Source organism: Pollachius pollachius (genome assembly GCF_949987615.1).
Source record: "Pollachius pollachius genome assembly, chromosome: 17".
NCBI classification, from domain to species: Eukaryota; Metazoa; Chordata; class Actinopteri; order Gadiformes; family Gadidae; genus Pollachius; species Pollachius pollachius.
The window spans coordinates 10,742,812-10,770,039 of record NC_136950.1 but is presented as its reverse complement, the minus strand read 5'-3'; the positions used below and the strand labels follow the sequence as shown (position 1 = coordinate 10,770,039).

The window sequence follows — 27,228 nt, the reverse complement described above, 5'->3', positions numbered from 1 at the left end:
TGTGTGCAAATGTGTGTGTATGTGTGTGTGTGTATGTGTGTGTGTGTATGTGTTGGGTGATAATTACATTTGTGGGGCTCTGTGGGTGAATAAACACTAGGTGATTTAAGTAGGCTAAGTTTGTCTTACACTGCATTTCATATCGTGGTGCCGTATCCAAGCAATGGCGTGAACCACGGCATATATGCATGACATTTATTATATTTGCATGCGATTAAGGTGGATCTGTTTAGGCTTCAAACAGTGGATCAATTACACGAATACGCATTCAATACACACCCACAGGAAATTGAAATGTCTTTTTTCCCCCAAAATGATAAGATTAATTTCTTATAATGATTACAAGCATGCACACACACCCACACACACATCTGCCTGCCCACAGCCCATGAATGAAAAATAAAGAGTTAGTCTTGCTTGAGAATATGCTTACAGACACACACACATACAGACTCATGAGCAGAATACCTCTGCAACCAATAGAGGTAATGGTGGTGGAATGGACCTGGTGAACCCGAATCACCATGGAGACAGCAGCGCTCTGCTGCCATCTGCAGGCTGCTTTGGTCATAGCAACCAACAGGGGTCCAGTATTACTCCAGACTCCAGAGACACAGGCGTTCACTCTACACAATATATATTCCTCCAAATACTTGGATTATCTGACCTCAAATTCCCCTGAATGTTAGTAATCCACTCTGATTGGCGCATGAAAAGACATCCAGGGACAGAACCATTAGGGTATTTTGCTTGTGTAGGGTTTTTATTTCGTGGCAAACATTAGTTTTCTCACACATTTAAAATGAATGGTGCAATACAGGAGACACCTACTCTCGGTACGGCAGTGCATAAAATCATATTATCTCACATCCAGGTTTTTTTTTTTTTTGCGGGCGAAACACAATTAGCAATGCTGCTAACCAGAAAGGGAAATCGTTTAAAACGCCGGGGTAGAGCAAACATTGCCATGCCGCTTGCAGCAGTAGAAATGTATTGCATCAGTCTCACATAAATAGGCTTTACTTTACTCCCTGGGTTTCTCCGTTTCACTAGGCGGATGCGCTTCTCTGGGTTTACAGCAGATACAGAGTCTACACTGGCTTCAAGTGGTTCCTGGAACAGAGCCACCATCCGGGCTTCCAGACGGAGAAAAGTGCAAATTTAACAACGATGACAACAAACATCAAGGGCAATGGAGACGCGGATGAGGGCCTGTCATCAGTGTGTGTGTGTGTTCGTGTGTGTGTTTTCATGTGTGTGTGTCAAACTATGTATGCGTGTGTACGTGCCTTGGTTTTTCTGTAAAGGAGGAACACAGCGGAGGCTAGATTACAGTCTCCAGTAAATATAGAGTGCATGGGTTTTTCTTCTGAAACACTACAAGAAAATATGGAGTGTGTGTGTCTGTGCGTGTGTGCGTGTGTGTGTGTGTGTGTGTGTGTGCGCGTGTGTGTGTGTGTACATCGGCGATGCAACAGAGACCGATTATCACTGCTGTTCTCCTGCCACTACGGTATACAGACAGACCAGATGGGGGGAGGGGCTTCCCCCACCAAGCGGATACGGGTTCTCTTTTATACTGGACCGGTCTCGATCACTCTCGAGGGGGGGTGGGGGGGGTGCGAGGAGGAGGTGGGAGTTGGTGGTGGTTCCGGTTGGTGCTGGTTGGTTCTGGTTTCACATGGCCCCGGAGGCGTCCGACTCCTTGGGCCGGTTGCGCACCACGTGCTCCAGCTGGCCCGAGTCGGACACGTCGTAGCTGGTCCGGTACTTGGCCAGGATCTTCATGAGGGGGCGGAGCTTCAGCCACCACTGCTCCTTGGGGATCCTGTGGCTGCAGGGGGGGGCGGGGCAGAGGGGAGGGGGTGAGTGACACACCGCCGCAGGACCCAACAGAGGAGCTCGGGGACCCAACGCTCGACATGGCGGGATTACCGTCACACGATACGCTCGGCTGCTTTGGTCCAAACACACAATTTTGCCGGTTTTGTAAAAGGGAAAAATCTTTACACACACACTTTATCTGTATTGCACAACTATGATAATACGTCCGACACATTGCATGAATTCAAAAAGGACGGATGACACACATGAGCGGGAGAATACGTACACAAAGTCGGTGTCGTCTTTGAGCTGCACCACGGGCTGGAAGACCAGGTTCCTGCGGCGCATCCCCAGCAGGCAGCACGAGTCCTCCGTGTTGGCAAACACACGGCCTGCAGCCGCCCATCCAGGGGTCAGGCGGGGGGGTGGGGTCGGAGGGGGGATGTGGAGGGAAGGGTGGGGCGATGTCACAGCCGTCACATATGGAGCACCGGCAGATACTAAAGTGAGAGTCTCTCTCTCTCTCTCTCTCTCTCTCTCTCTCTCTCTCTCTCTCTCTCTCTCTCTCTCTCTCTCTCTCTCTCTCTCTCTCTCTCTCTCTCTCTCTCTCTCTCTCTCTCTCTCTCTCTCTCTCTCTCTCTCTCTCTCTCTCTCTCTCTGTGTGTATGGAGCATGCATGACAGCGGCCTAAACACGCAGCATGTTGGTGGTGGTGGGGGAGGGGGTGTGTGTGAGGTAGGCATGTCAACCTATACCAGGATGTAGCAGCGTGGTATGAATCCCGGGGAAACTCTGCGCAACGCCTTTCCGCAGTATCTCAGAGTAATGGCGCTTTAGGGTGATGACGCCTTTCAGAACCGTATTTTTCAAAAGGGAAATGTCTTCTCCTGCCCCATTATGTCTGCCCGTCTGGCACCAATTGCGCTTGTAGCCATCCTTATGTATCTAATGTTATTATGACTTCCTCCTTTCACAGGGCCTTTGGGAGCCTTTCCGTGCCCGTATGTGGGCTTAGGGTTATGGGGTATGAGCAAATATTATGGCCGATGAACCCCTTTTATTTTTTACTCTGAAGCGGCAAGGTCGTTTTGATCTGCTTATCTCATTATCAGGTCTCTTTTTATTACAAATACGGATATCCCCCGTTGAGTTAGTACTGTTTCTTTGTGTGGTCTATTGTCATGTGGTAATGGATTAACAAAAGATATTTCAAATTCAAGTGATCCAGGGGAACCGAAGACGCTTGTAGTGTAGTACATACGTATAGATTATTATTATTATTATTATTATTATTATTATTATTATTATTATTATTATTATTATTATTATTATTATTATTTATCACATATGTATTATACACGTGGAAGGAAGGAGCATATAAAGCATACCGCACATATTAGGCAGAACGTACCTACGAACCACTGCCTGCGACTACACTCTGAGATTGTTATCCAAACAAACGTCTCTTGAGCGGCGAAAACCCAAATGGTTTAAGACGCTAAGAGGTGAAAATGCTAACCGAAAGCGACATGCATGAGAGTGGACCGGTAGCGATCGCTAGCCAGTTAGCCTGAGTAGCGAGGCCCCAGTGTGTGTCGATGAAGGAGTACCAGCCAGCAAACGAAACACAATGGTATAAGGGAATAAGGATGGGAGCGACTGCATCTATCAGGCAGTTAGATGGTCATGGAGCCCGCGTGGTTGGGGGAAATGACATTGTAATAAGAAAGAGGTTTACCTTCGTCTTATGACGTCCATGCGCGAGGACATGCGATCAAACAAAAGACAAGGTGTTTCAGCTTGAACCCTCATTCAACGCCCCGGCATTCACAATAGATTCAACTGTATTGTTGTTTGTTGTTGTTGTTGTTGTTTTAGCAGGCGGCCTGCCACAGCGTCAGCTTGTGATCAAACGTGTCTTTTCACCGCGTTTGATCCATCTGAAGGTATGTTCATTAAAATTCAGGGCACGCTGCTTTTGCCATTGAGCGCCGTTTGACAGCACAATGTACACTCTGCGTCGGAGGACATATTTACATTTGAAAGATAAAGAGATAAAAGGGAACGGTGGGTGAAATATGCCCTGTCTAACGTCGTGACTCCATGACAGATCTGGGTGGAGCTCCTCTTCACCACAACCACCACCACCACCACGTCTCTGGGGGTAGCAGGGAGGTGGTGGGGGGTCGGGGGAGGGGAATCTACATCTCGCCAGAGCCTTGGGGGTCCGGGGGCTACAGGGGCTGGGGAGGGGGGGGGGGGGGAGCACCCTACCTTGTCTGAACGTCTCCGTCAGCTTCTTGGTGATCCACTGCATGGCCTTGGCCGAGATCTTGGTCCCGAAGTTGCGGTCGAACGGAGACGGCGCCCCTCCCTGCCGAAGCAAAGGAAGGGTTTACATGACCGTTTAGTTTCACACAGGGAGGGGTTCAGAAATATAGATTTTCCGATTTAAAATCGATCGTCATCTGAATGATCCAACATCGATTGATAAAATCCAGGGATTTATGTTTTAATGGGTGCCTTTTCCCGTGCATGCTTGAAGCTCTATCCATCTCGGGATTTTATGAATCGATGTTGGATGATTCAGATGAAGGTCCAACATCAATTCATAAAATCCTGAGACGGACCTTTTAAAATATGCCTTCTCCCATGCATGCTTGAAGCTCTAACCGTGTTAGTCTTGCCTGGCCAGCATTCGGGCACAACCTGCAGTCGGGCACTAAATTATGTCGACTGCTGTAGTATATCGGTGATGTTAAATACAAAGTACATAAATGAAACTGCTTTGCACGGTCGGTAAACGTTCTCAAATTGATGAATGAGGCGGGGTGACATAAACGTCCTGGGTGGGTTATTGAAACGGTACCGGTGTGGATTGGCCTACCTGCTGCATGTGTCCCAGTACGTTCTTCCTGCAGTCAAACACCCCCCTGCCTTCTTCAGAGTACAGCTGGTAGATGAAGTCTGTTGTGTAGTTTTCATTACTGTTCTCGTTTCTAAACAGGCACAGCATCAGACAGGATCATTAGTCACCAGAAACAGCAATTTCATTAATTTCATTCAGACTGCATCAGGGTTTTTGGGGGGGATGAAAGGCTTTGCAATACGGATGTACGCTGCGAAGACAGTTGTTTTTGAATAGCCCCAAATGGATCACATTTTCATAATATTCAATGTTTCGAGGTGAAAACTAAATTGGAAATGAAGAAGATCAAAGTGAATTCCTAAAGTCTGACAAGAAAAACACAATTTAAAATTGGGCCATAAACTAGATTGTGTTTCCTTTAAAATTACTCTGTAATGCCACTATAACTGTGAAACACGAATTATCCTTGTTTTATTGATGCTCTTTGCATTTACATCTTTACATTTATAAAATACACAATATTAAATGTAAATGTGATATGCTTTACATGAAAAAAGGTCAAACAAAGACAGGTGGATTCCAATGAGATTATAATTCCCTTTTTTTTTTCACCAATGAATTTGTATTTTATGTATTTCCTGAATGCGCCATATGTTTTGGGCAGATGTTTTGCAGAAGACCATAAACCTCTTTCTTCCTCTCAGTCTTTCCAAACAAGATGGTAGAGCTGAGCTTTAAATTGACATCTTGTTAGTTATTTGCCTAAAAGAACCGTTAATTAAATTCAGGGATGGCTCAATTAAGTTCCGCCTGGATCGGTTTTAAATATGCCTAATGGAGCGTGGCGCAGAGGTTCCTCTCCAATAAAGTGGGTAGCGGGGGTACATGTGGGACGTGTTCTGATTACCTGAGGACTAGGCCTCTCTGGATACTGGTCTTCATCTTCTCTGTTAAATGTTCCACGTTGGACTAGGGGGAAGAAAACCAAAAAAAAAACAGCACAATGTTTATCTGCAGATGGCGCTGTGCTGGACTTTCTCTAGCGCAAGACAAAGCGCCCTCTAGTGGAGAAAGCTAGACATGACAGGCGAAAAACCTCCCAAAATGTGTGCTTCAACACGGTTATAAAAGAGAATCCAAGGTCACCTGTAGGTCTCTGATGTCGAAGGGTTCTTCGTAGATGTAGGCGGCGTCGGCGCCTGCGGCCAGCCCGCCCACGCTGGCCAGATAGCCACAGTACCCCCCCATGGTCTCAATGATAAACACACGCCTCTTGGTTCCGCTGGCAGACTGCTTGATGCGGTCACAAGTCTGACACACACACACACCACACACACTTTTCACAATCTGACACGCCATCAATAGCAGCCAATGTGTGTCATGACAAGCTCCTCTTTGTTTTTTGTATGTATATTCTATGTCAGTAATTATCGTAGAAAGACCTGTACTGTGGTATGAATGTAGATTAGGTCATGCATTGTTGTAGAGATTTACAGTCGGAACGGACAAAATACAACTGAAATGAGGTCAGACACATTTCAGACACTGTTCATAAGAAACCGCATGTTATATGAGTATAGTCCGGTGAATGTGATAACCTTCACCCAGACTGGACTGGAGTTCTGTTTAAAGACAGCACATGGTTAATCAAAAAAGAAATATAAAAAAATCTGGTTTAAATATATATATAAAATAAAATATAGCTACTGCAGACACAGCTTTGGCAGAACACAATTTCTAAACAATATCTACAGGGACAGCACAAAACACATGCCACACAGTCACAATGTCTGAGCCAAGCAGACACATCCATTGCAACAGCATGTGCTTTACACCAGGGATGGTGCGCTGTTCCTCTGCACTTTAACACTCGGTTGGATGACGACAACGAAGAGACGGGGGGGGAGGGTGTTGAATGGAGGAGGGTAAGACGGCGGTGGTGGACGGGGGGGGGGGGGGGGGGGGGGGGGGGGGGGGGGGGGGGGGGTGGTAGGCCTTACCTCCACGATGGCATTGAGGGCCGTGTCGGCCCCGATACTCAGATCAGTGCCGGGCACGTTGTTACTAATGGTGGCGGGCAGCATACACATGGGGATGCAAAAGTCCTCATGCGTGGCCCGAGCGTCGTAGAGCTGCAGCAGACACTCAAAGGCCTGAGGCGGCAGCAGAGCAACACCGCACGTTAGAGGGACACACACACACACACACCTCGCACACAGAGAGCCAAACCTGCCATTCCGGCTCTTTCCGTGTGATAGGGACAGTGGCTTCCCTTTGGCAAGACGACGGGGGTGAGTAAGAAGAGAGAGGGGGAGACTGACCCTCAGAGAGAGAGAGAGAGAGAGAGAGAGAGAGAGAGAGAGAGAGAGAGAGAGAGAGAGAGAGAGAGAGAGAGAGAGAGAGAGAGAGAGAGAGAGAGAGAGAGAGAGAGAGAGAGAGAGAGAGAGAGAGAGAGAGACGAGGGGCGATGCGAGTGAAGCTTCAGAGGAAGGAAGTGGAGAGAGCTCAGCGGAGAGAAAGGAGAGGAAGTCTGACGCGCCAGGAGACAAAGACGTAATTGGAAAAGGAAGGAAGGCCATGGGATAGGAATGAACGTAGAGAGGAAGAGAAGAGATGGGCGACAGCTGTTTAGTCCAGGGGCTACGCGCTTGTGTGTTTGCTCATGTGTGTTCGTGTCCGCTTGTAGAGGTCGATGCGGTGGCGCCACCTTATAGGGCAAGAGACACAGGGAAGGAAAACTGTCCGTTGAACCATGCAAGGGTCAGACCCTCCATCGGGGACAGGTCAACAGGCAGGGCGCAGGGAAGGACGCTGAGCAAGCACAGCGAGAGGGAGGAAGGGGCCGGGGCATTCCGGGATGAGGGCCATTTCAGCAGGGATCAAGTCAAGACGGCGGCCAAGTCAAGAATATCACCGAATAGATTTGTATTATTCTTTCTTTGGGCTTTTGCACATTTTTCCATAGAGGCTTGTTTGTTGTGCTTTGATCACTTGTATGTATAGTTGAAGTAGGATATATTGTTAGTGGGATGGTGTAAACTTCTTTACGTTTATTAGTTTAGCATTTTGGACCCGTTTGTTCAAAAGGCTGAGAGCAACGCACGTATCCCTTAAGAGTGATATGCTTTGTTTTGTGCAGTTGGTCCATCGACCGCTGGTGACTGCGTCTTCACCAACGTGGGAACTGTTGGGACACAAACATCTATATCCACCTGAACACCAAACACCGGGATTGACCACTCATCTAGACAATGTGGGGGTGGAAACTCATACGCACACACACATATACACACAGAAACACACAGACACACCCACATACAGATCCTTTGAGAACATGGCGGGGACAAGTCATGTCACAGCATGCCTCCACGTTGGATCACTTACCTGGCTGGGGAGGAGAACCGTACCATGCACCTCCAGCTCACTGTCTGACTAACACTGCCCGGCCTGTGTGTGTGTGTATTTGTGTTGCAACTGCATGCAGAAAACAACATTATAGTAAGTATGGCTGACAAGCTACTGTACCACCATGTCCTGATCTGCAGGGATGAACAAACAGGTCAATGTCCGAACTAACCTCTTCTGGCCAAATCCGATAAACACCTTGAGGAGCCATCGGTCAGCCCAGTAAGCAACAGGCCACAGCTCCACAGACTGACCCGGTGCCTTTGCTCTGTTCGTATGTGTGTGTTTGGCAGGATACGTGTATATGTTTGCCTCATCCCGGCTGCTGCTATCCTTACAGAAGTGATGGCGTTCAGGGCGGTGTCCGCGCCCACACTGAGGTCAGAGCCCGGCACATTGTTGGAGACGGTGGCCGGCACCATGATCATGGGCACACAGAACTCCTCGTGAGTCCCGCGCGCCTCTTGCAACTCCAGCAGCGACAGGTAGGCCTGGGGGCGTGTTATCATCACGTTATTAACCCCACGGGTCGGGCGGTTGGTTGGGTGGGTGGGTTTGTTGTTGTCATTTGCGCTGGGTGGCGGTGATTGGTTAGTTGGTTGGTGGGTGGGTGGGTGGAGCGGCTCTAGCAGCCAATGGGATGCAGGCGGTTGGAGGTGGGAGTTAGCAGGGGGGGGGGAAACAGAGAGTGAGTGTCGCCAAGGGGAGAGCCGGCTCTATCACAACGGACAGAAGCGTGAAACAGACCAGGTACCCCTCTACACAATACACGACACTCCTAGTGTACGCTAGACATGAACCAACACAGGGACCTGCAGAGCCCTGCAGCCCGGACTCAGATGTGATACCAGGTAGTTGAAGCTGGTGAGCGTCTATACAGGGGTGCGTGAAATGGGAGAACTACAGTACACAAAGCAGCAGGTTCACTCCCATTAAAGCCGAATCACACCCAGTATTAACAGCTTTGTGTTTAGTCTTATTTGTCATCCCAATGCTTTAAATGCCTGAACCCAAAGACAGAGTGGATGTAAAACCCTGCTAAGCAGGCATTTAAAGCGTCGGAATTCAAAAGGAAAGCATGGCGTAATCGCCAGCAACTAATTGAGGTGTTTGTTTCCATTTATTTTTTTGCCCGGGAAAAAGACTTAAAAGCGTAATTATGTGTACAAGACTACACATGAAAGCATGTAAATGAATGCAACGTAACATGGAATGGAATACAATTAGCATAATCAAAGTTCTCCTAAATCAACATCATCTGCAACGATAAGTAGCAATATCTAGCCAAATCAAAGCTACTTGGAATAATGATATGTAACCATTTAACCGTCATTATGCACTTATTCTGTACACTCTGCTGCTTCATAGTATAGCGTTGGCTGCGAGGCAATGCATTTATTTTTCGCTGAGAGCCGGCAAACATATGGAGATAATTATAACTGTAGCCTCATTAGCACAACTCGCCTTATTAGCAGGAAGAAGGATAGTCGTTAACATACCTCAAATCCCCCGATAACAAGCAGTGCGTTTATGTTATGCAGTCGCATCTGCTCGGCAATTTTGTCAACGTGTTTCGCTGGGAGCGTGCTAGAGTTAATAAAATAAAAAACAGAATGAGGAAAATGTCAACATTTATAATGCTAATGAATGAAGATTCAATTAATAAATCGTTACTCGGAGATTGACTGCAAAAGTAAAATGTTGACCTAAATAATGAACGGGTGTGTATTTTGGTGGTCTGTGCCGTCTGACCACAGTAAAGTAAAGGCAGGGCCTACCGCTTGGTACCCAGCAGAGATCCACCTTGACCGGTCCATCCACCTACATCAGCCCACTTGATCTCCTTGATCTATGAGGGGTGGTGAGGAAGAGCACGCACGCACACACACACACACACACACACACACACACACACACACACACACACACACACACACACACACACACACACACACACACACACACACACACACACACACAAACGATGAAAAACTCAAATCCTCCAACCCCCTTGGCAGCGACCTCATCACTCATCCTCCGCACAAGACGCTACGACTCCCCTCCGCTCCTCACACGGCCACGCGGCAGGGATGAATAATTAGCAACAGAAGCAAACCGTCCGTCCCCTCCATCCATCCATCCGCTGGCGGAGTCCACCCACGGTGTTAATGTAAGGACATTAGGGGGGACGTAAGGAGGGCGCTGATACCGTTTACACCGCCGCGTGATTTATCTCCAATGAGGCTCATTAACCTACAAGCCTTCAGAGGCGGGGGTGGAGGAGCCAGCCTGAGTACCTGGAGGAAACCCACGCTTTCACCCCGACTGCTAATTTATGGCTGCGGACGTGATTATGTGGATCACATCCAGGACCCAACGCTGGCTGTGGAGACGGGCCATATTACAGCCACGTCTGGGCGTGGACCTAAAGAACTCAAGGCTGGCGGTGGAGACGGCCCATATTACAGCCAGGTCTGGGTGTGGACCTAAAGAACTCAAGGCTGGCGGTGGAGACGGCCCATATTACAGCCAGGTCTGGGTGTGGACCTAAAGAACTCAAGGCTGGCGGTGGAGACGGCCCATATTACAGCCAGGTCTGGGTGTGGACCTAAAGAACTCAAGGCTGGCGGTGGAGACGGTCCATATTACAGCCACGTCTGGGTGTGAGCCTACTTAAAGCGTCTGCGTGGTCCGTGGTGGTTCAGGGGGATCCTGTGTCTGGCCAGAGGCTCTGGGTACGTTCCTACACCGGGGTGGGACTCTGCCAGACAGCACGGCCCGGGGACAGGAGGGAGGCTGAGTGTGAGAGCGTGAGCGGGCTGTTAAAAGGCCAAGGGCAGCGAGGTGCAGGAAAAATCCATTACTTCCCCCGCCTTTATCTTCTTAGGGTCAGTCGGCTGTGGCCTGATAGGAGCTAGTTGGCTACAGCCTGGTAGCTAGCATGCTAAGCTAAACTAATGTTTAGTTCAGGATAAAAAAAAAATTTGAATAATAATTATTTTAGGCCAACAGCATCGTTTTACATAATGCAAATTGAACCCTGCTACAATACTCTTGATCACATTTGAAGATGCCTGATTCTAGCGCTTTCAGATTCTTAGGGAAAAGCGTTGAAGACCGAAAGGAGATGGCTGGTAAAACCAGCTTTCAGAGGAGAGCATTTGGAAAGAGTCCAGATAAATATAAATATAGACACAGGACGGGTTTAAAAGGTTTCCTGCCTTTGCCTGTATTTGAATTCCCACAGCCTCAAACAGTGTAGGAGGACAGAAATATATTATTCTTGCCTGCCTGCAAAAATAATCACACTTATTCTGTTCTGTTGTTCGCCGGATTCATTTTGCGAGCAACGGTGCCCCCTGCTGGTATTCACAGGCACTACTCCCACAGAGGCCGTGTGGGTTGGAGGAGGAAGGGGTCAGAGGAAGACATTAGTTGGTTGACACTAATCTGGGCAGATTATCCCTTTGGCCTTTCAGACTCCTCCTTAGTCTCAGAGATAAGAGTGGCTAAACGCTGTCAGACTCTGTCGCTCAAGCAGGCTAATTTCAGTCCAGTGTAAAGCGACTGCATGCTAACTGATTTAGTATAAAAAAAATGATATCTTCACTATCATCACTAGCATTCATAGTATTAGATGATAGATACTAGTATATTCAATGGAGCAATAATAAAGCAAATCGCTGTTCTTAAAGCTAATAAAATATAAAATAGATGGTTAAGGATTAGGACCTCCCGACAGCGGTTAAAACCTGGCTCTGATGCCACGGCCAGAATGTCATGTTGGTGCAACAATAAAGATCTTAAAGACCGGCCTCTCCCAGCAACAGGAGCTCACCGCTGACCGCTGTGGCTTTAATCCTTCATCGCCCGCCAGCGCTTCGGCTCTGCCTTTCTGTGTAAAGTGTAAACATCTAGCTATCTGTCTCTATCTCTTGTCTCTATATCGCAGCACTTTAAAGCAGTCGCTTGCATATTTTGTGATTTTTGTGAACTGCACTTAGGGTGAAGCGCTTTGGACAGAAGCGTAAAAGCGTAAGCTGAATAAATGCAACCTAAGGTCATATTATGCGCGTTGTCTCGCGTCGTTAAACGCACAGTAACCATGGTTCCAGTGGACAGAGCTCCTTAACGGGAACAAGTCATCTGAAACGAAGCGTTGTGCCGTGAAGAGACCCCCACCTGTCCCTTGTAGAGACCCTCGAAGCCGTCGCTGACGGCGAACATCTTGTGTCCCTCGGAGATGCCCACCCTGACGGCGGAGCGCACGGCCGCGTTCATGCCGGCCGCCGGTGCCCCCACGTTCAGGATGGCCACGTTGAAGTTGCTCTGAGGAGAGGAACACACACACACACACACACACACACAAAACGCACGCGCGCACACAGATAGAGACACACAGACAGAGACGCAGACGGACACACACACGCAGACAATCAGACATACAGACAGAGACAGACACACACACACACACACACACACACACACACACACACACACACACACGCGCACGCTTTTAAAGTTTGACAAACAGCATCTGTATCTGCCAAAATAGCCGGTGGTTATTTAATAGTAATACTCTTAGAGTGGGGCACGGTTTGGACATGACCAAACAAGCTGAGAAACCAGCACTAGAGCCTCGGCTGTGTCTGACTGACTCATGCTACGGCAGGGGGACGCCACCTGCTGCGCAGTAAAGGGCATCGCTCGCCACACACTCCAGCCAATTACAAACTGAGTTCCCACCATCTGTGTTCTGTGCCCGCGATGGCGCCTTCCTTTCGGTTTGACTCACTCGGTCTCTTTGATTAGAGGGATGTGTGTGTTGAAGCAGTATCGAATGAGAGAGAGAGGGGTCTATCCGAGGCTGCGGTCGACGTACGAGCCCCGCGGAGACATGATCAATAGAGGGTTTCCACCACGGCGGCGGACGCCGCCTCCAGCAGCGCTTCCAAGTTCAAACCCTCGGGCTCCGCCCCCAGGTCCCACGGCTTCAGTATCTGACAGGCTGGGAACAGCTTGTGGCCGTGGGGGGGGGGGGGGGGGGGGTATCCCAGCAGGGAACCAGCCCTGACCGCCAACTCTCTCCCTTGAATCCAGTGTTTACATTGAAACACGTAACCGGGCGACATAGCGCGGGGGACTGTTGGACAGCAGCTGAACGAGCGGGGAGAGAGCGGGTTCACAGGTAAGCGCTGCAGGGGTGGGTCAATTTGGCTTTCATTACAACCTCGCCGTGTGTAATTGCTACAGCAGCAGGGAATGATTGACGGCGGCGTTTCTACAGCGCGTTTCCCGTTTTAAACAAGCGAGGCCAGTGGAGAAAGAGAAAGTCATTTACATAACATCCCTCCGGGGGCCCGGAGCTCATTAACACGTTTTAATTTAAATCATCTTGTGTTTTAAAGGCTGGAGCTTAAATTAAAACCCCAAACAGTGACTCAAAGCGCACTATAATTATCTGCTGCCACATCTCACTCAGAGCAGAAAGTCGATGTTTAAAATGTCCTTCTGGTTTCATACAACTAGTGGCTCAAGCTGTTGTTCACATGGTTGGCAAAAGGGGTGGAACAGTGTTAAGTAAAGCAGGGGATAACAAGTGCCTATAAATTTGTTTTTATATGTATATAGATATATCTATATGTATTATAGGGTACTCCCAAAACAATGTGACAGTGGCGCTACAACTGTCACATTGAAATGAAGACATTTACTTTCTGAGACCGTCTAATGGGTTAAAACCCTTTATGGTTTATTGGAATAATGCGTCAAAAAACCTTAATGCAATATCCCGTAAGTGCGGTGTGAAGGAAGTCAGTGCCCTCGGATGCACTCCTGGTCCGAGTCTGACTCGGTTACAGCAGAGCTTCAAAGTCAAGCGGGTCGCAGACGAGTCACTAGACAAGCCCCGGAGCGCCATGTCGGGCAGCGTCCATTTTAGGTCTTGTTCTGTGTTTGATACAATGAGTGTTGATGGCGTTGGTGGTTTGAACATTGTGCGAAGATTCAATTAAAATGCATCACAGCACTAGCACTCTTTAAGAGCATGTGAAGAAATGCACTATTGGAGAAGAAAAGAAAATCGCAACTGGAGTATATTACCTAAGCAGCCTGATATAATAAGTAGGGAGAGCATTTTTTATGAGGAGTATATTAACTAAGCAGCCTGTTATAATAAGTAGGGAGAGCTTTTTTATATAGGAGAAGTGTGAATAGCTGGTTCGTGAGGAAAGAGATGTCGCAGTGCTTTTATTTAAAGTGACAAAAGCGACAATTTATTTAAAGTGAGTCAATCTTTTAAAATGAACGCACACAGATGGATGGTACGTGACACACAGCGCCAACAAATGAAAAAGTCAGTAGAAAATGTTATTTCTGAGGCCTGCCTTGATAGCGACTACACATCATCCGAGACTGGGGAGATTCACTGGGTACGGTAATTATGGCGCCAAACTCTTTCTGAACCAAATTAACTGAACAATATTAATGCACTGAACTGTGACTAGCGAAGCGCACGGTTCAGGCTTTTTACTTGATGATGATAGAAATAGACTGTAAAAAAATATATATATAAGAGTGGAGAAAAAGAGTGGAGACATGAACTTCAATGACAATCTGTGGAGGACTTACAACAGGCAGCTCGGACTCTGGTTTACGATGGGCCAGTAGCTTGTAGGTCCGCAGGTTGTTTTCAAAACTCCTAAAATAACACAAGCACAAATCATTACAGAAACATATCGGAAAAGCGGCACCATCATGTCAACACTTCAGGGCAACATAACAAATTTGTGTTCCCACATTTGAGTGTGGGAATTAACTAAGGGGGGTGTTTTCCTTTGGAAAAACCCGGCCGATCGTACCTGCCGCGAAGCTTCACTGCCTCCTCAAACTTCTTCTCGTCCATGGCCTTCTGTACTTCCTGAGTCTAGGGCACAGAGAGGGCAGAGAGCACCCAGCTCAGTCTCAGGGGAACCTCCATGTCACACACTGGACACGACAACACCAGGTAGGGGACCCACTGTTCCAGTATGTTGGCCTTTTGAGAGGCCTGTGAACCCACCTATGTCATGTATCTAACATACAGAACATCCAGACATACATCAGGTGATACAGCTAGTGTTGGAATGTGTAAAACGCCAAGAAGAGAAAACACATTTGAATTGTTATTGCTTGTGGGGCAGATCTCTAACAGGGTAGCAACCCGACAGATCGTGTGTGTGGCTGTGTTCCAAGAGCCAGAGTCGCATGACATCATCCTCATCATCATCATCATCATCATCATCATCATCATCACCCTTCAGCTGATTACTCATCGACAGAGCAAAGTGTTTTCCACAATTATTTATCCGGGAGCGGAACAGTCCTCCCCTTCTCTCTCCCCTTTTCTCTCTCTCTCTCTCTCCCTCTCTCGCTCTCTCTCTCCCTCCCTCCCTCTCACACACCGCTCACCCTCCACCATGAGGACCTGGTAAAGAGGCTGGGGTCGCCGGCTGGATCGCCAGCTCCATACTTAAGCTGCGTCTGCACTTGTGGAACCACTTGCCAGTTGTTTCATTTGCATTCCCTAGGTCCATAGTCCCGTTCTCCACTGCTTGACCTTCCACGTGGGTGCGTGCATGCATCCGTGCATGTGTATGTGGATATTAAGAGGTGTGTGGCTGTCTGAAGTTATGTCTTTGTGTGTCTGTCAAAAGATATTTGTGTGTGTCCTTCTGTGTGTGTGTGATGCCTGCATGCATCTGTAGGATGTCTGTGACTGAGTTTGCATCTGTGTGATGTCTGAGTGTGCATCTATGTGTGTGTGTGTGTGCGTGCGTGCGTGCGTGCGTGCGTGTAGACAACGTCTGGTACCTACCATCTGTACACACTCCATCAGAGGCAGACGCACCGACTGGTTTCCACAGAGGGAGACCACGCAGGCTGGGGTGTTAGCTGTCGTCTCCAGCAGCGCCATCACTGCCTCCACACCCATACGACTGGCCTTGGAGCACACACACATACAAACACACAGGACACACACACACACACACACACACACACAGGACATACACACACACAAAACATAAACAGACACACTCAAACAGACCCACACACACACACACACACACACACACACACACACACACACACACACACAGGACATACACACACACAAAACATAAACAGACACACTCAAACAGACCCACACACATACACACAACATAAAAAGACACACACGGTCAAATGAGCCCTCCATTTTCTCATAGAATATATGTTAGGTTAGGCGTTCGAATCCCAATGTTTGTGGCCTAACTGTAGGCAAGATGCCAGATCCCTACCTGCTGATTAATGACATGTATCTACAAAACCTATTTTTTACCTTTGCTAAATGCTTGAATGGTAAAATAGTACTGGGAACAGGGTATTGAATAGTTTGGGTACTCGGAGTTCTGACCCGTCTTTCCCTGAACAAAACAAGCACCAACTAGAGCAGCCTTGTTGGCACTCAAGGGCAAACACATCTAAATAATCTGCTAAGCAACTGAGCCATTCTTTCCTCAATAAAGGAAAAGGAAATGAATAAAAGCTAAAATAACCCAGGATTGGTCGCTGGTGGCTCCAGGTTGTTGAAGTAGGACATCAATGTGGAGTTGACCTTTGGATACTGACGGTTTTATAAGAGGATTAGAAAAAGTGAACAATTTCTATTAGTGCAGCCTTAATCATCTTTGCTTAGGAACTTCAATTCTACCTTGGAGCATCTGCGTTTGTGTTCAACTCACTTGGCGCACCAGAGAGTCTGGGGGGGGTTTATATTAATCCTATTTATAAAAGGATTACTCTCGCCATGTCTGTGCTGGAAGGCCTTGGCGACACAGCAGGCGGCGGTATGATTCTGATCATCTACTTTACATTCAAACTAACCGGCGGTCTGCATGAGGACCCCGCTCAGAGAAGCCTAAGGCTTGTCGGATGTGAAGAAATACGCCAGATAGAAGATTTTACACACAGAAAACGTGGCTATTACAACCAGCATTTACAGTTGGTACTTATACTCACCAGGATGCGGTCAAAGGCGGACGGCGTGCCTCCTCTCTGGACATGACCGAGGATGGTCACGCGAGTGTCGAAGCCCAAGCATTTGACAACAAGCTGGTCGTCAGGGAGTTGAGACATAATAATAAGAGACTTAGCGAATGTTTGATGATTGTTGGCTGTCAGCCATACGTACACAAAATACAAGATGGAAGAATGGCCCATGGATCTTTTTCTGAAATTCCACTTCTACAGCTAATGCTTTCTATGTATGAAAGGGGCACTGTGATTATTTTATATTGTGTGGCTGCTAGCTGTTTACATTGCAACAAGTTTATATATTAACCTTCCCTTGTGGACACAAATGCAAACCCAAAAAGAGTTAAACGTGTCGTATTTGTGTCCTGCAATATAACAAAAATTTCAATTTCAACAATCTCAACTCTCACAATCTGGATATTTATATATCCTTAAACAGTACCCCTTTAAACGTCTAGAAATAATAAATGTGATACTATTCCAGTGGGAAATTGGAATGCAATATGAACAAATAACAAAGAAAGCAAAACACAAGCCATACGTACCAATATGTAGACACACACACACACACACACACACACACACACACACACAGACTTACGTCACAACCACAGAGAGCAGACACAGAGACACAGAGGGGAGACTGGAGGAGAGAGGGGGAAACTGGACGGTGCAAGCAGTCCATTTGTGTTTTCAGTAATGTTAGTGGAAGCACAACGACGACACAATAGAACCAAAAGCAGGTAGGAAACGTGCTAGAATAAAACAAGATATCAAAGATATCAGAGCAAAGACATTAGAGAAGTGCAGTCATGATAGACTTCAACACTGTGAGAAAGGTCAAATATAACTCCAAAGAAAAAATAAACATTAACTGAAGTTAACGTTTACATTTTTCATAAATATAGATAGTTCCAATGCAATATGAGTTATATGGGTTATGAGTTAGGTAGTGCTAAAAACTCATGCCAAGTTACCCAAATAAACGTACAAACATCTGACATGTAAAGGGAAAGTCAGGGCGTCGGGACAAAGAACCGACATCCAATCGAGAAAGGAAATGCAACTCTCAGTCAGCTACAATAGCGTGGGTGAAGGCTGTCTTACCGAACTAGAAAGTGTGAGCATTCCAGAAGGCACAGAGACAAGAGTCAAGCCACACCAGGGTAGCGGAGCAGGTAGGCAGTAGAGGGGCATACGGGACGCATTCAGGGATGTTGACTGCTCTCTGGAAGGTGTTTGTTTTCACCACGCAGGGTTGGGATTTGTTTATTTCAAATACACCGTACTTACATCCTTTACATAGTCAGTGGTTATGGGCTTGTTGTTTCGACCGATCGCTCCCTCGGCTACAATTATGATATTCAGCCTTTTCATGCCTGCTCGATTCTATAGGGGGGGCGGGGGGGGTTGGGAGGAGGATGGGGAGGGAGGGGGGGAGAAAGAACATGACAGAAAAATTCAGACAATCGCTTTGACACGGGCTGAGGTCAGAAGCACAGTGGGCGGCGCCGGCATGTAAGAAGAGCATGAGGAGAGCCAATGAGATGCTTTGTTGGGCTGGCATTGGCCCATCGTCATCAGCGATATCCTCGCCGCCCTATCAAGTCGCGGGCTTACAGGAAGCCAGTAAAGGCAGTGATGACTAAGCTCAGGTGGCGTCCTTATCTAAGACATACTCCTCCGTGCTTCTGGCCTCCCCCTTCCTGGGTGCTCAGGTACTCACGTCCTTCACAATGCTAGAGGTAATGGGCTTCCCGTGCCTGTCAATGGCTCCCTCAGCCACTATGATAATGTTCAGCCTTGTGCCCCTGGAACGGGTCTGGACCAATAGAACGACAGCATGTTTGACTGATGCCTGTCTGCACCAACGGCACGACAGCAGCAGGTCTCCGGGGGCAGAACGTATCACAGTGAGAACAGATTCTATGCGACAGCTCAGACATTAACCGGCGTTTTTTTTTTTCAAATCTCTTTTAACGCCACTCAACATGTTTAGACTTAAATCAACAGGTTGGGGAGTGTTTGTGGAGCACACTGAACGTTTTGAGTGGGTGGCGGTAAACAGAGCTCCGTGGGTTCGGAGGGGGGGGCTGGAAAGGGGAGATTGTGTTACCGCAGACAGCTTCTGACACATCTTGTCCTCCCAGCCGTCCTCAGGGGGCATCTCAGGGATCAGCACCCAGTCCGCGCCGCAAGCCAGCGCGCTCACCAGGGCCAGGTACCTGGAAGCAGAGACCCCCCCCACACACACACACACACACACACACACACACACACACACACACACACACACACACACACACACAAAAAGATGTGAGGTACATTTGTTAATTATTATAGTTTGTTAATAACAGTTGGCAAAAAAGTCAACCTAGATGCATGCACACAAAAGTTGATGTATGTATGTATGATGTTGTACATACTCACACATAACACTCATAGATACAGGCACAAACATTTACAAATACAGATCCACACACACACACACACACACACACACATAAGTTCAAGTACATGCTCATACATAAATTCATTGATCGTTTAGGTACAGAAATAACATACACACACACACGCCCACAAATACCAAAACCCCAACAGATCTGTGTGTCTGAACAGAGCAGATACACACGGAGATGGCCTGAGAACACAACGTCCATAAACATGCTGGTACCAGCCAGGCCATGCTGGTATCTGCCTGACAGTGAGAGGGTGTTTGTGAAATCCAGCTTATCAGGGTCACGCTTACCCACAGTGCCGTCCCATGACCTCCAACACAAACGTCCTCTGGTGACTGAAGAGGACCAGACAACACAAAGCATTACAGATTATAGACAGAGAATAACGTTCATCAAGGGAACGCAAATCAAATTGCCTTTTCTTCCCTGAATTACTAAATAGCACCTTCTCCAATAGAAAACTTAAGAAAAGCAAACTTATCTTTCAGTTAACCTAAGACAAAATGCACATTTTAGATCTTACTTTTCACAGGTCCCGACTATTCTTCCGTTTTTTCTTAAGAAATGTTCTGGGTAGATGTGAACATTCATCAATGATTAAGATATCTTTTGGTAAATTGCCAATTGCAGATGAAAACTTGATTGTGGTTGATTTCCATTGTCGTTATTATCGTGAATCTGGATAATTGTCACGATTGAATCCTCACGAGTGACTTTAAAAAGCTGTCTAGCTTCTACTATATTGATTTCCTGATGTAATTAGAATTAACAAAATGTAAGGTAAAGTGATCCCAATTTGTTTTAAGAGTTTTAAAACTCTTAAAACCCCCCCCCCACCTCTGGGCAGTGGTCATGATGGCGTCCACCACCTCGATGATCCGGTGCAGGGCCGAGTCGGTGCCGATGGTCATGTCCGTGCCGCAGAAGTCGTTGTCGATTGAGCCCACCATGCCCACGATGTGGAGGGCCGAGTGCCTCTGGGATGAGTCCTGGCTGATCAGGCCTGCGAGCAGGGTCCGGTTTGGGGAGCGTCAGACCACTTCCAGAGTATTTTCAAATTTGACCCTCTAAAAGGGAGTGGCTGCTTTCAGGAGATGACAGCCCCGTTCCCATTTGATTATTGGGAATGGGGTTTTGGGGGATGTGGCGATTTGGGTAATCCATTCCTTTTTTCTGATATTTAGATAAACATATTAGCTTTTCAGTGAGCGTTGATGCAATCTAGCAGTTTAGTCCTCAAATCAACCTGAATAAATATCCTCCCGGAGAAAGGCAAAATCCTACATATATTATATACCTTCCATGCATCGTACAGAGCATGTATTAAAAGTTGGTCGACAAGCTACTAATCAAAGTTGTTAGTTGTGACAGCTGCAATTGCCTTTGTTTACTCTCCATGGGAGTCACAAGCTTCCCCCCTGTAGCCATAACAGGTGCTCATCAAGAGCAGCCATTTCAAGCATGCCATCTGGTCAGCCTATAATTACCGAAGACCCTTTTTACTGTGCAGAATTGTAGTGGCAGAATTCCTATATGCCGTATTTTATATGCCATAAATCATTTCTTTGCTAATCATAATATTCATCCATAAAACCAACAGCGTCAATCATTCTGCTCAACATTGGAGCAGCTTGGCTTCAGGCAATGACAACTGCTGAGGAAAGGGGAAAAATATGATGAGGAAAACACTTTTGTCTCTTCTGTCAGAAATACCAAACAGGGTGCGGAGGCTTTGATTTACTGTACAATCTGCAAGAAAAAGCTGACCAGATTACAAGTTTTATGGAACTTTAGCTGCAGTGTTTTTCCTTTAGCGACCTTTAGATGATCCTCTCCAGGTGGCAGAGTCACTGACACACCTCATCCATTATTAGTGCTGCATGGCAGAAATACCTCACTACTGTGAGGAAGGACTCTTCCCTGAAATTCATGCCTATTTCGGATTGACAGTTTTTAATTGAATCTGGTGATTTACAATTTCGCAAATTTACCAATCTAGTCTCCACCAGTGCCTCTTCCCTTCAAATGAGCTCACATCACTTCCTGTGAGCTCATCCTCTTTCCATCTAAACCAACCAACACAATATGAGAGGAGAAATTCCAACATAACCGAATCCCATACAGTTCCTTCACCCCTCAGACACCTCCATCTACCTTGCTCCACCAGCTCGGCCAGCAGCCCGCTCCACTCCTCCCTGAACAGGTTGGCCCCCGTGAGACTGCCGTCCCCCCCAATCACACACAGGTTGGTGATGCCCTTCTCCACCAGGTGGTGCGCGGCCCTCAGGCGGCCCTCGTGCGAGCGGAACTCCTTGCAGCGGGCGCTGCCGATGACGGTGCCCCCCTGTGGTGGACCAGGGTGTTACATGTCCAGTTATGTAGATATGGGTGCTGTCGTGAACGTTACATAAGAATATTCAACTCAAACAGTGTACAAATCCTATGTGGCTTCTCAGACCCAATGTTCAGGTGGTCTTATAGGATATCGTAATTGATTCTGGGTCCATTCACTAATCTTATGAGTTTTTTTAAGCACAATGGTGTAAATCATGTGGCGTTAGTCATCGAAACGCTTCCTCCTCCGCCTCCTCCTCCTCCTCTAGTTCTTCTTTTTGGTGCTGGGTATGTGCGGTGTGTGCTTCCTACGATCCTCACTCACCACTTGTAGCATGCTGGAGACGCTTTCCCATGTGGCCTCCTTAATGTTGTCTTCTCCTCCATCCACCATCCCCTGATAACCCTGCAGAGGAGCGAGATGAAAAACAAGGTGAACATCTCGCCAAAGGTGCCTCCACAACCTCCACATTAAAGGAGAACACAGTACTTTTCGTGGAGTTTATAACATTGTAGGTAGAATACTAAAATGAGGAGGATACAATAACGTATGAAATGCTGTGTCTGTGTTTGATAAGAAGCTTTAAAGATTGTGAATTTGCTTCAGCTAGAGCTAGGCTTTATATTATGTAATGTTCAGTTACACAGTTTACTGAGCTGTAAGATATTGTTTGGATTAATATAATCGTCACATCAAAGTCATATAAAAATATAGTTCATTCACAAGGCGTTATTATAAAAAACAATTAATCAATCTTCAAAATGAGTGAATGTTCTGTTCATTAATGACTAAAGCAACAGCTATAACATTTTCCATTGCCGTTGGAAAGACACTAGATTCAAGAATAGATGCTTTAATATTAAGTTCTCATTCATAAAGTGAGGTTGTTCAATTATATGATTGGATTTTATCATGTTATGTAATACACACACACCCACAAACCCACACCCAGACCTACACATACACACACAAAATTGTGGCATGTACGTGGGAGAGAGGTAGCAATCAAGACATCTGCTCACTGCCTTTAAAGTTAGTTATGTAACCCAGCCGAGGACTAACTTGCACGCACGCGCACACACACACACACACACACACACACACACACACACACACACACACACACACACACACACACACACACACACACACACACACACACACACACACACACACACACACACACACCGTATAAATGAAGTGCAGTTTGAAGCTCCACCAGTGCATACTCATCATGCCGATGGTGGAACTGTTGTTGGGACTGCTGGCTAAAAGCTATCCTGGCAGCTCCAATAAGGGAAGATATGTGCTCTCTCTGGAGCCAGTATTTTGAGAAAAGCCCAAGTGGACCTACGGTAAATTCCCATTTTGTGTACTGTGCAATATATAAAACAGCGTCACCATGGGCAAATACTGCTCTGAGTAAGCAGTTCCTTCGCAGTGGTTCGGAGAGTCTTGATAATTGATTACTCTTACTCTAGGACCTGAGTTTTCGACCTGGTATGTGGATAAGTAAAGCACAGAAAGTGCTTATCCTTTTAGAGGAGACTTGTTGGACTCACCTCACGGATGAAGTAGACCTTTGCCCCGACGTATATTCCCATTCGGACGACTGCACGCACCGCAGCATTCATCCCTAGTCAGAGAAACACAAGGAAGAGAAGTTAGGACCCAACATCAATAGACTATAGTATTCTACTTGACCTTAATAGACTGTTAGTATCAATCAGGTGTTTATATTCCTGCATAGGAATAACAATGGTTTGAAAAAGTTGTTAAGAATAGGAACTGGATTATCAACACATTCATTATTTTGTTAAGCTTTTCAAAATGATGGACCGGCTTTAATGTAATGTCACTTATTGTGTGTGTGCATATAAAGACTGTCTCTGTTTAGTATTCTTTGGGGTTTGGCCAACTTTTATCTCTTTCACAACTGTGCTGCCATGTATGGTCAAAACAACCTCCTGGCCAGGCCAGCCAATGACTCAGTCACTTCCCAAGTTAACTTGGAACCTGGTAACACTGTTTAAGTGCCTTGAATGTCAATGTTAGCCAAGTGTGCAAACAAGATCAGGGCGTAATAACAGCTAATGTTGATGTACTACCCTAGACAGGACAAGCAAGAATTTGGCCACACAAAGCAGTACTAAACAATGGGACCGGATCTGATTTCCTCCTTGGGAAAACTAAATGGGCAGCGAAATACAACCCAAGTGGTCTGAGCATAACGGCACTGCTGTCACTAGGCAATGCTTAGCTAGTTAGCGTCTAGCAGGCCACAGGAGTGAAATAAAACACACACACTACACATACAATTAATTTGGTAAAGGTCTATATATTTAATAGAATATCACTTGGGAGGGTACCGCAGGGCAAATAAAAAGCTAAATGTTGACCCCATGACCACTTAACTGGACGGCCAGTATTCATCAGCACGGCGCTCAGCAGCATCTGACATCCCATTAAGCCATTATCTTGGTTACATAACCGTGTTCAAATGAACGCCCTGCTGCTCTCATTGACATTCAAAGCACCACACACCGGGAGATTAGGAAAAGACAAAGAGGAGGAAAGAAAAAGTAAAGCTGGATAAATGGGAGAGTGTTGAGGGTGACCAACAGGTTTGGGATTCCCGTCAAGCAAGGTTGGCAGTTCCATTCCAAGCACCGCGCGCGAATGCCCTGAAAGGGTTCAGTCAAGGGTACGACTGCAGTCCCCCTCGGACATTCCATTCTTGCCCTGCAGGCCTCATAGATAGTTTGTTTTGGGAACGGAGTGAATGCTCTGTGTGTGTGTGTGTGTGTGTGTGTGTGTGTGTGTGTGTGTGTGTGTGTGTGTGTGTGTGTGTGTGTGTGTGTGTGTGTGTGTGTGTGTGAAATGACATTGAGAGCCAAGATGCAATAGACAAAGCAATATAACTATCTCTGGGTTGAAAGCATGCATGAGAACAACACCACTGACTCCTCATGTTCCACGTGCTTAATAAGATTAACAGATATGTTTATAACATAACACAGTATTGATGTACAGGTTTGAACTAGCATTTTGTGTACATCAGATGGGGACACATTAATACTGCTTGTATATGTAGCTGTCTATCTATACAGGAAGAGTCGTGCAGCACATGATCGCGGCTTTCGGTATGACGCGAGCAGGGGCTTGCGGTGATGGCTGTATGCAGATGAATGCACCATCACGCAGGCAGCACAGCATCCGCTTTCAACTCGCAGCCCTGTTACGCAATGTGTCTTGTCATGCTTACTGTTTTAAATATTGCGTACACTAAAAAGTTTCGCATCGGTGCTTATATAACAAATACATTTGTCACATGTCCCGCCATAGCGTGACAGTATAGAACCGGCTTTCCTAATTGAAGCACTGCTTGAAGCACAATGTTATCTATTCGAAAAATGTGTAACTATGAATCGCATGGGTCGAGAACCACCTGCATTGCAGTATAGGCGCCTTGGACACTGACACCGCAAACCTAAAGAATACAATGTTGTGCTCAGAAAAACGTTGAATAGGTACTCTGCTTAAAAGGTTATAAGTATATGTCAATGTCCTGCATACATCCCAGAAATAACAGCTCAGCCCAGTTCAGGACGGTCCTCAACACTTCACCTTTGCGGTATTTGTGTAATCCCTGCCATGTAAACAGACTCAAGGCTTCCCTTCACTGTGTGGATACGGCGGGGAGCTAGTTAGCCCGGTAGCATGCTAACAAGAAACCCCATGAATGAGGAGTTATCGGTGTCCTTTTCGTGATCACATACACTGTCACATCCACCAGCCACTGACCCTAAGACTGACGCATGGCAGGCATCACTCAGACTGTTGTCTCACGCGGTTAAGACGCGTCGCTTTGCCCTCTGTGGGGCCATTGGAGACCAAGGCAATGTCACCCACAGTACATGGACTTGTTATGACCGGTCACGGTACCTTGAGCATCCCCGCCACTCGTGAGCACCGCGATGGCTTTCCCCGCGCCCGTCAGGTTCTCAAAGAAGACCTTCTTGCTGTCTGGCTGCGCCATGTTTACAGCCTTTCACTCTCTTTGCTCTCGCCCAGGTGATGAATTGAGTGTGGAACCAGGGATGGATGGAATTGTGAAGAGAATGCAGGGCTACGACAATGTGGGAGTCCTGCCCCTTTAACCAACCGCCTGCTTGTGTGCCCGCTGTCGTCCTTCTCGCGGTTCCGCATCTTCTGCGATTTGCATTGGGTGACGATGGCTGGAGTGATGGACGTCGGCGTTGGCCAACCGGCTCTTTCTCTACATCGACGTCACTCCACTTAAGCCAATCGTAGCGCCGTAGCTCCACATGTAGGCAGGCACAGCAAAACGTACGGTCGATTGAAGCCTTCATCAAGATCCTTAATATTTTTTTCATTATACCTTTGGCAAGTCTTTTTAGTTATTGAGAGATATATTTTAGATTTAATAGATGTTAACTGTTAGAGATGTTTAGCAGTTGATTGGAGTATTTTTTTTATAGCGGAAATATGAAATTGTAAACGACCTTGGTAGGATATAATGCTATGTGCTTTCTTCTGCGTTTCTATTTATCATATTAAACGAATTAAGTTTACTCTTCCTAAATGTTTATTTTATTAATACAATATTTTTCACTGGATAATATCAAGTATCCAGCGCTGCCGCTGGAAAGATGGACTTACTATTGTCCGCTGTCTCCCCCAGGTGGATCGAAGTGTAAATTACAAATATATAAGTTTCCTTGTAGCCTTGTAGCCTTGTGGACTGTGGTTTATTTCAAAATAAACTCTAAAGAAGCGTTGAATAAAACTATAACAAGTAAGAAGCTTACATGATCTCTTCATTATAAATGTACATGCTTTCTTTATGCTATAATATGTTATCAAGCAATATCAATATTAGTTGTACAATATACATTCTTTTTAGAAATGATCTCCATCAAAATATCATCACGATGATCCTTAAGCTACTACTAATCAGTAAAATGAATTGTATGCTCATGTTAACCTATCCCAACCCGTTACAAATCCTCTTGACTGATGAAATGATATGTATATAAACACTAAATTATATCTTAATGCATTGTGTCTCTTGGGTGAGTGCTCTGGTGCAATTAGATGCAATACCAAGAGCCTTTATCATGATTGTTTCTGTTGTTTTGCCGGCTCGTTTCAGTAATTGAGAAATAAAATCACATTTATGTGTCTTTTAAGTCATATATATTGACAGATGTCCAAGTAACGTTCTTTTTCATACAATTAACAAGAGTTGCACTGAGAAG

At 46.4% G+C, this 27,228-nt stretch overlaps 1 protein-coding gene across 4 annotated transcripts; it reads right to left on the bottom strand.

Annotated features, from left to right (window-relative positions):
* Positions 1 to 742: 742 nt before the first annotated feature.
* Positions 743 to 26,145, bottom strand: pfkpa (phosphofructokinase, platelet a). 4 transcript variants are annotated; one of them, XM_079754548.1, is made up of 22 exons: positions 25,892 to 26,145; positions 23,509 to 23,582; positions 22,271 to 22,351; positions 21,766 to 21,955; positions 20,449 to 20,614; positions 19,902 to 19,946; positions 19,269 to 19,377; positions 18,879 to 18,974; positions 17,138 to 17,230; positions 15,954 to 16,079; positions 14,959 to 15,023; positions 14,729 to 14,798; positions 12,281 to 12,427; positions 9,877 to 9,947; positions 9,598 to 9,685; positions 8,437 to 8,589; positions 5,840 to 6,004; positions 5,601 to 5,662; positions 4,712 to 4,823; positions 4,099 to 4,198; positions 2,111 to 2,216; positions 743 to 1,834 (listed from the first exon to the last, which is right to left on the bottom strand). In XM_079754548.1, the coding sequence occupies exons 1-22, from the start codon at positions 25,983 to 25,985 to the stop codon at positions 1,678 to 1,680; spliced, it is 2,370 nt and encodes a 789-aa protein (XP_079610674.1). In that variant the 5' UTR covers positions 25,986 to 26,145; the 3' UTR covers positions 743 to 1,677. The 4 variants fall into 4 exon arrangements, with proteins under 4 accessions (XP_079610674.1, XP_079610676.1, XP_079610673.1 ...); XM_079754550.1 differs by lacking the exon at positions 8,437 to 8,589 and adding an exon at positions 6,694 to 6,846; XM_079754547.1 differs by lacking the exon at positions 18,879 to 18,974 and adding an exon at positions 18,446 to 18,541.
* Between the last annotated feature and the right edge of the window lie 1,083 nt (positions 26,146 to 27,228).